Here is a 10,000-nt window from a genome sequence, read left to right on the forward strand (position 1 = left end):
CCTTTTGAAAAATTCTTTCATTGTCTAATTTTTTTTACAGCTTAAATGCTGTAGCGGCATCCCGGGAAAATCACGACATTCGTAACCCCCTCAAAAATAAGGAAATCAGCGTAAGTTAAAAATAGCCAAGACTGGGGGGGGGAGGGGGGAGAGAAATAACACCCAGACAAAATTGCTTACAAGGACAAGCAATAAAGGCAAGGGAATTATTAAGCCTAGGAAAATGAAAAAGCAGATTATTGCGGGCTACTATAAATAAATAAAGATGGCCACCCACTCATATATACACACTGATACTCCTACACCAATGCAAATGTGCCTACAAATCTATTTAGAATAGAATAGAATGCAATAGAATGGAATGGAATAGAATAGAATATAAATGTAGAAGAGAAAGAGGATAGAATAGATAATAGAATAGAGTAGAGTAGAGTAGGCTCTCTTTTAGACCCAGTATTCTTCAACATCTTCATCAATGATCTGGATGAGGAGATAAATGGGGAACTCATCAAATTTGCAGATGACACCAAGATGGCAGTTATAGCCAACACTCCAGAAGACTTAAGGCTTAAGATACAGAAGGATCTTGACAAACTTGAACATTGGGCACTATCTAATGAAATGAAATACAATGGTGAAAAGAGGAAGGTTCTACATTTAGGCAAGAAAAACGAAATGCACAGGTACAGTATAGGTGGTGCCTTCCTCAATAGTAGTAACTGGGAGGGGGATCTTGGAGTCCTAGTGGACAACCATTTAAATAGGAGCCAGCCGTGTGCAGCAGCTGCCAAAAAAGCCAACACAGTTCTAGGCTGCATCAACAGAGGGATAGAATCAAGATCACGTGAAGGGTTAATGCCACTTTATAAGGCCTTGGTAAGGCCACACTGGGAATACGGCATCCAGTTTTGATCACCACGATGTAGAAAAGATGTGGAGACTCTGGAAAGAGTGCAGAGAAGAGCAACAAAGAAGATTGGGGGACTGGGGATTAAAACATACGAAGAACGGTTGCAGGAACTGGGTATGTCTAGTTTAATGAAAAGAAGGACCAGGGGAGACATGATAGCATCTTCCAATATCTCAGGGGTTGCCCCAAAGAAGAGGGAGTCAAACTATTATCCAGGGCACCTGAGGGCAGGACAAGAAGCAATGGGTGGGAACTAATCAAGGAGAGAAGCAACCTAGAACAGAGGATAAATTTCCTGACAGTTAAAACAATTAATCAGTGGAACAGAAGTTGCCTCCAGAAGCTGTGAATGCCCCAACACTGGAAGTCTTTAAGAAGATGTTGGATAGCCATTCATCTGAAACGGTATAGGGTTTCCTGCCTAGGCAGGAGGTTGGACTAGAAGACCTCCAAGGTCCCTTCCAACTCTGCTATTGTATTGTATTGTATTAAGAGTGCAGAGATGAACAACAAAGATGATTAGGGGACTGGAGACTAAGACATATGAAGAACAGTTGCAGGAACTGGCTATGTCTAGTTTAATAGAAAGAAGGACCAGGGGAGACATGATAGCAGCCTTCCAATATCTCAGGAGCTGCCCCAAAGAAGAGGGAGTCAAACTATTCTCCAAGGCACCTGAGGGCAGGACAAGAAGCAACGGGTGGAAACTAATCAAGGAGAGAAGCAACTTAGAACTAAGGCGAAGTTTCCTGACAGTGAGAACAATTAATCAGTGGATTCAACTTGCCTCCAGAAGATGTGAATGCCCCAACACTGGAAGTTTTCAAAAAGAGATTGGATAAGAGATTTCCCTGGATTGAATAAAGACTCCTGCTTGAGTAGGGGAGGGTTGGACTAGAAGACCTCTACAGTCCCTTCCATCTGTATTATTCTATCTTCTATTTACTTCCCCATAGCTCTCTCCAGTTAAAGAAGGGCACGGCCAGTTTTTCAGAAGGAGAGAAACACAGAAGTTGCAAGAAGAGATCGGACAGTGATTTGTCTGAAGTGGTATAGGGCAGGGGAATCAAACTCAAGGACCGCTGGGGACCAGATCCAGCAAGGGGGGGGGGTGCTTAGATCTGGCCTGTGGGGGACACCCTGGAAATTGGGGCCTCTACCAGCGAAAACGGACCTCTTTTCGAGAGACAGTTCTTAACTGAGTTTATAACTCAGTTATAACTGAGGCCGCCCCATGATATGACCGTTTTTGCCACCGTTGCTAAGTGAAACGCTGTAGTGTTAAGTTTGCTCTCCAGAAGTTTGCGAAAGGGGGTCACATACACCCTGGGACACTGCAGCCATCATAAATATGAGTCAGTTGCCACGTGTCTGAATTACGATCAGGTGGCCATGGAGATGTTGCAACTTAAGTGCGAAAAACCGTCCCATTTTTTTTTTTTTTTGGGTGCTGCTGCAACTTCGAGCGGTTGCTAAATGAATGCTGTAAGTTGAGGACTAGCTGGACCGAGTATGAAAATCGGGACTGTCCCCGTATCGGGTCTCGCAGCAAGCCGTTTAGCATCCTTTGTGTTACCCCCGTGAAAATCTTGGTCACACCTACAATAAAAACTCAACAACTTTTTCGCCTAGAACTCAACACGGGTTTTCCCCTCTAAGGAAAGAGATAATCTATTAGTTCCACATTTCACGACATCCGAGAAGTGTTAAGTGCTTTGAAAGTTTATCTTGTCAGTTTCCGTTCCGTAATGAATTGGGTTATCTCTGCCTCTTTGAGGGGGGACTCCTGTCATTATAATAATTATCATATAATGGCTTAAAAATTTGACTGCGACTCGGCTTCCGAGCTGTTTTTTTTTACTCTACTCCCTCCCTCGTGCGGCTGAGAATAGACTCAACTCAACATTTCAGCTTCTCTGATCAGAGGCAAGCCGTTCTCGAATTGCGACCCTATTGAGACCTGCCCGTCTGGGTCGTAATGTTGGGTCAGTCATGTGACTGATTGGATTTGCATCCATATATTTTTTTTTTGCAGCATTTTTTCTGTGAACTTCACTAAAGGTGCAGTTTTCCCCCAAAACACAAGTTTGAAAGCGGGCTGGGTGACTTTGGGCCAATCACCAGGAGACAGGGAATTCTAGTCCCGCCTTAGGCATGAAAGCCAGCTGGGTGACTCTCTGTCAGCACAACTTACCTTACACGATTGTTATGGCAACACTCAATGAGCAAGTAGATAGATTTTCCCCGTATTGCTCTGTCTCTAGCCTGGTCCTTCGAATCTTCCAATAATTACACATTCTTCTCCATTGTGACTAAGCCTATCTACCTTCTGTTCATCTTCCGAGGTGGCGCTGTGGTTAAATGCAGCACTGCAGGCTACTTCAGCTGACTGCAATTCTGTAGTTTGGCTATTCAAATCCCACCAGGCTCAGGGTTGACTCAGCCTTCCATCCTTCTGAGGTGGGTAAAAATGAGGACCCGGATTGTTGTTGGGGGCAATATGCTGACTCTGTAAACTGCTTAGAGAGGGCTGAAAGCCCTATGAAGCGGTATATAAGTCTAACTGCTATTGCTATTGCTATTCCCCTTCTCATCTTCCCCTTCCTTCCATGTCCTCCACCACAATGGATTTTTCAAGAAATCTGGGCAATTGATTGATGGATGGATGGATGGATTATTGCATGCCTTCATGTCAGTGTTGACTTGAAGTGACCACATGGCTTGATCTTCTCCAAGAGAATCTGACCCCCAAAACTTGTTCTTCAGGTCTTCCAGTGGTCCTCTCAGCACTTCTGTAATTGATTCCATCCCTTCTCCTTTTCTTCTCATCCTCTTTTTCTCTTTCCTTCTACCTTTCCCAGCTTTGAGGTCTTCTCCAGAGAATCGGGCCCTCACATCATGTGTCCAAAGTGAGATAATTTCAATCTGGTTCAGTGAGAACTGTGGATTGATGTGTTCAGTAATTCATTTGTTTGTTTTTCTGGGGGTTAAAAAAACCCCCTCCCGTGTAACGTAAAGTATAATCAACAGCTGAGGGGCCAAATCAATTTGGATAAATAATAAGAGCATCACGAACTCTGACTCGCCTGTCCGGGAACACATCCACCTCTTTGAAGTCTTCTGGGAAGCTGGCAGAGTTGAGGACAATTCAATTTTAGGAGGACAATCCATGAGGTGGAGGCAGCCACAGGGAATAAATAGCATGGTATAAATAAATGCAACCATAGAACACCGAGTGATACTTACTGATCTAATTATCATGATGTTAATCCAAATAATGTAATTGCAGATAGTTGTCGATTTATGATGGATAGAGAGAGAGAGACTGATACATGCTGATACACAGAGAGATGATAGATAGATAGATAGATAGATAGATAGATAGATAGATAGATAGATAGATAGATAGATAGATAGATAGATAGATAGATAGACAGGCAGATAGATAGATAGATAGATAGATAGATAGATAGATAGATAGATAGATAGATAGATAGATACAGGATGGAGGGAGGGAGGGAGGGATGGAGGGATGGGGGAGGGAGGGAGAGCAAGAGAAAGAGAGATATAGCTATACAGGATAGGTATGTAGGTAAATAGACAGTCCGATATATATGATAAATAGAGATAGATAGATAGATAGATAGATAGATAGATAGATAGATAGATAGATAGATGAATATATATATATATATATATATATATATATATATATATATATATATATATATATATATATATATATATATATATGATAGATAGAGAGATAGATATAGATAGATAGAGATAGATAGAGATAGATAGATGTGTATATATATATATATATATATATATATATATATATATATATATATATATATATATATATATATATATATATAATTAGATAGATAGATAGATAGATAGATAGATAGATAGATAGATAGATAGATAGATAGATAGATAGATAGATAGATATCCAAGGTAGGAAGGTAGGGAGGGAGAGAGAGAGAGAGGGAGAGAGAGAGAGAGAAATGCATACTAATAAAGATAGATAGGTACTCAGACACACACCCACACACACCTGCACACACAGAGATGATAGATAGATAAATACAGAATAGACAGAAAGTGATAGATAGATAGATAGATAGCAATAGCAATAGCAATAGCAGTAGACTTATATACCGCTTCATAGGGCTTTCAGCCCTCTCTAAGCGGTTTACAGAGAGTCAGCATATTGCCCCCAACAATCTGGGTCCTCATTTTACCCACCTCGGAAGGATGGAAGGCTGAGTCAACCCTGAGCAGGTGAGATTTGAACCGCTGAACTGCTGATCTAGCAGTAGCCTGCAGTGCTGCATTTAACCACTGCGCCACCTCGGCTCCTAGATGAATATATATATATATATATATATATATATATATATAGATAGATAGATAGATAGATAGATAGATAGATAGATAGATAGATAGATAGATAGAGAGACACCCACACACACCTGCACACACAGAGATGATAGATAGATAAATACAGAATAGACAGAAAGTGATAGATAGATGTGTATATATATATAAATAAATAAAGGGAGACTAGTATAGATCTATTTCAAGCTATTTAGCTCTCATCAGCTAGCCATACCCTTACTGGGATTCGAACCTGTGCTGTATTGAATCCCAGTAAGGGTATGGCTAGCTGATGAGAGCTAAATAGCTTGAAATAGATCTATACTAGTCTCCCTTTATTTATTTATCAGCACAAATACAACAAATGTAACAAAGGCAACAGTAAAAATATTGGGTTTCTGTCGTGATGGACTCTTGTGACGAGCCGATAGACAGATAATGGAAGCAGTAGGCTTCCTCCCATAATTGGGGCATACCAGGGGTTGTGACACTATATATATAGTTGTATTTGTGCTGATAAATAAATAAAGGGAGACTAGTATAGATCTATTTCAAGCTATTTAGCTCTCATCAGCTAGCCATACCCTTACTGGGATTTGAACTTGGGCTATATTACATACTAGGCAGACATCTTAGCCATTAGGCTAGCTGATGAGAGCTAAATAGCTTGAAATAGATCTATACGTCTCCCTTTATTTATTTATTAGCACAAATACAACAAAATGTAACAAAAAGGCAACAGTAAAAATATTGGGTTTCTGCCTGGATGGTCTCTTGTGACAAGCCGAAGGACAGAGAATGGAAGTAGTGATCTTCCTCCCATATTTGGGCATACCGGGGGTTGTAAAAATCTTTATATATATATATATATATATATATATATATATATATATATATATATATATATGTGTGTGTGTGTGTGTGTGTGTGTGTGTGTGTGTGTGTGTGTGTGTGTGTGTGTGTGTGTGTGTGTGTGTGTGTGTGTATGTATGTATGTATGTATACATACATACACACATATATATACATATATACACATACAACACACACACACATATATATATATGATAGATGGATGGATGGATGGATGGATGGATAGGTAGGTAGGTAGGTAGGTAGGTAGGTAGATAGATAGATAGATAGATAGATAGATAGATAGATAGATAGATAGATAGATAGATTCATTCTATCCCTTTCTCCCTTGGCCTCTATTTACCCCTTTTCCTTCCTCCTTCTCTCCTTCTCCTCTCTCTCTCTCCCCCTCTCCCTTTCCTTCCCTCTCCCTTCTTGTCCCTCTCCCTCCCGCCTTCACCATCTCTCCCTCCCTCACTGTCCTTCCCTCTCTCTTCCTCCTCCCTCCCTCCCCTCTCTCCCATCTCCTCTCTTACTCTCTTGAGGCAGGCTGCCTTGTAAGATTGTTGTGATGGCTTAAGAAAGACATGGAGAGGGGAGCTCCCACCCATTCCTTCTTGCCTTCTCCTCAGGGTGTCAGGCCTGCGGCCATCTTTTCTTGGAGATCTCAGGCCTGCCACACTTTCTATTATTCTTCCATGCACTTTCTATTGATGGGGGAATAGTACGGAGTTAGATGATATGTAGCCATAACAACATTCTTTCTAGAAAGCCAAGGTCATCTTGTGTCTCTGCACTTCTGCACTTGACCAGAACTGGATGGGTGGAAGCTGCCAGCATGGCAGTGGGAGATTGGACCCTATGATGGACTGGTGGGTGTGGGGGCAAGAGCATGAACTTTCAACTGGGTGGGGGAAACCAGGAAGCTTTCAGATTCGGGTTTTCCCAGATGTGCCAACTTGGCTGTCTTCATAAATTGGAACTTTGAGCCATATTTTGCCTCGGACTCTGATTTACTTTTGGAGGCTATTTGGAAACCTGACATTAATAACCCAGGGCTCAACTGGCCCTTCTTCTCTGTGGCAATACTTCAAGGGATCGGAAGGCGGCTACCGTGTCTCCCCTGAGTCTTTCCACGGTTAAGTTACATAACTGGTGCTGACCGCAACCGGGATGCGTAACACAAGCCTGTTATTGTTGGCTTCCTCTATCCTTAGCAATGCAAGGCTTGTCCAGCGTGGTGGGAGACAGGGGAACATGATAAACAGAATCGCCCTCTTTCAGACAGTTGCCTTCTCCGTGAAATCAATTTAGTTTTCCAATGTTTTCTTGACACTGAGCAACATCTGGCCGGAATCTGTGGGTTTTTTTCCTTCTTCTAAGGCCTCCTCTCTCTCTCTTTGACCTCCCTGTAGCCCAGATGTGATGCTGCAGCTCCTGGCAGTGTTAAGTGACTCCTGGAGTTGCCATCCCTTGTCTTGGAGGCTTCCTGGAGGAGACAAAAGGACTGTCAGGCTTTTATTGTTCATTTTTTTGGGGGGGGGGAAGGAAGGCAGGGCACTGGAGCAGCAGGCGAAGGGAGCCAGAAAGAAACTGTCAGTGGGTCAGCAAATGTCAGGGTGGACGATTTCCACGGCTTCTTAACGTTTGGCAGAGAACACTTTCGCTCGGTTGTAGAGAAAGGAAGGGTTTAGCCGAAATTTAACCTCATTCTCCCTTTTCTTCTGTTATGAGAGGAAATGAGTAACTTCCACCGCCTTGAATAAGTTACCCACGTATAATGCTCAGGTAATGGAAGCTTTCCAGTGATGCAGTGTTTCTCCCTTTCTCCTTCTCTGCTCTCTCTCCTCTTCCTCGTCTTTCCCCCATCCTCTCTTTCTCCTCCTCCCCTCTTTCCCATTCTTTTCCTCTTTCCTCCTCCTCCTCTCCTCCTCCCTCTCCTCCTCCTCCTCCTCCTCTTCTTCTTGTTCTTCTTGTTCTTCTCTTCTTCTTCTCCTCTTCCAACTATTCTTGTTCTTCTTCCTCCTCCTCTCCTCCTCCTCCTCCTCCTCCTCCTCCTCCTCCTCCTCTTCTTGTTCTTGTTCTCTTCTTCTTCTTCTCTTCCAACTCTTCTTGTTCTTCTTCATCCTCCTCTCCTTCTCTTCCTCCTCCTCCTCCTCTTCTTCTTCTTGTTCTTGTTCTTCTCTTCTTCTTCTTCTCTTCCAACTCTTCTTGTTCTTCTTCATCCTCCGCCTCTCCTTCTCCTTCTCCTTCTCCTCCTCCTCCTCTTCTTGTTCTTCTTGTTCTTCTCTTCTCCTTCTTCTTCTCCTCTTCCAACTCTTCTTGTTCTTCTTCTTCCCCCTCCTCTTCCTCTCCTCCCCCCTCCTCTTCTCCTTCTTCTTCTTCTTCTTCTTCTTCTTCTTCTTCTTCTTCTTCTTCTTCTTCTTCTTCTTCTTGTTCTTCCTCCTTCTCTTCCTCTCCTTCTCCCCCTTCTTCTCCTTTTTCTCCTCCTCCTCCTTCTCTTCCTCCTCCTGCTGGATCACTTAATAATGATGGCAAGAAAGTTCATAAAATGGGGTAAAACTCACAACAAAAATTTCGCTCAGCAATGGATTTTTTGGTACAATTGTCATAAATTGAGGACTACCTGTATGGTTGCCAGGTTTGGGTCGTGTGTGTGTGTGTGTGTGTGTGTGTGTGTGTGTGTATGAGAGAGAGAGAGAGGGAGGGAGGGAGGGAGGGAGGGAGAGAGAGAGAGAGAGAGAGAGAGTATATGAAAACGCTGTTAGTGTGAGAATGCTCTTAGTTTCCTAGAGTTGTGAGATTATTATTATTTTTTAAATAAAATTCCATTTCTTACACAAGCAGAATTTTCTATCATCATTTCTTTGATTTTTCCCTTTTGATTTCACGGTTCCAGATTTTGGTTTTTTACATATTTTCTACTTTTTTTCCTCCCCTTTCCTAAGATTTGAAGATCTTGGGACAGAAATTTCCAAGGGTTTTGTGGTCCTGCCTTTAAACCCGCTGAGTCTTTGAGTTGGTTGACCGAAAGGATGGGATCCTCTTGGAAGAGATGGATCTTCGCCGTGGTGCTGCTTCCCCTGGTAAGCCATTTTAACGATGTTACACTCGTTGTATTAAATGATTTCAAAAGTGGCATTCTGTACAAATAGATTGCAGCACATGGTTTATAATCTCACAGTTGGTAAGCAGGCAGATGACAAGGGGACTAAAGCATACAATGAATGTTGAGGGAACTGGCTATGTCTAGTTCAATGAAAAGAAGGAGTAGGGGGAGACATGATAGCAGTCTTCCAAGATCTCAGGGGCTGCCACAAAGAAGATTAGGGAGTCAAACTATTCTCCAAGGCACCTGAGGGCAGAACAAGAAGCAATGGGTGGAAACTAATCAAGGAGAGAAGCAACTTAGAACTAAGGAGAAACTTCCTGACAATCAGGACAATTAATCAGTGGAACAGAAGTTGCCTCCAGAAGTTGTGGGTGCTTCATCGCTGGAGGTTTTTAAGAAGAGACTGGACAATTACTTGTCTCAAATTGTACAGGGTCTCCTGATTGAGCAGGGGGTTGAAATAGGTCCCTTTGATCTTATGATTATGGATTGATGGGTTAGTTAGTTAGTTAATTAGTTAGTTAGTTACTTACTTACTTGCTTGCTTACTTGCTTACTTAGATAGATAGATAGATAGATAGATAGATAGACAGACGATGTTAGATAGATAGATAGATAGATAGATAGATAGACAGACGATGTTAGATAGATAGATAGATAGATAGATAGAAAAAGAGAGAAAGAGAAAAAGAAAAAAGAGATAAAAAGAAGCAAGCAAGGAAGAAAGATTAAATGAAGGA

The 10,000-nt window shown here is 42.1% G+C and overlaps 1 protein-coding gene across 1 annotated transcript in view; it reads left to right on the forward strand.

Annotated features, from left to right (window-relative positions):
• ADCYAP1R1 (ADCYAP receptor type I) overlaps positions 1 to 10,000 on the forward strand; it is a 126,482-nt gene that overhangs the window by 34,789 nt on the left and 81,693 nt on the right. Inside the window, exon 2 of the mRNA XM_087712387.1 lies at positions 9,097 to 9,234. Coding sequence (XP_087568513.1) covers positions 9,184 to 9,234 — 51 coding nt within the window. The 5' untranslated portion in view covers positions 9,097 to 9,183. The remainder of the gene's footprint in view (positions 1 to 9,096; positions 9,235 to 10,000) is intronic.

Source organism: Thamnophis sirtalis, unplaced genomic scaffold, assembly GCF_051295495.1.
Source record: "Thamnophis sirtalis isolate CommonGarterSnake01/CBP01778 unplaced genomic scaffold, rThaSir2_p1.2 scaffold_4, whole genome shotgun sequence".
Classification (NCBI taxonomy): domain Eukaryota; kingdom Metazoa; phylum Chordata; class Lepidosauria; order Squamata; family Natricidae; genus Thamnophis; species Thamnophis sirtalis.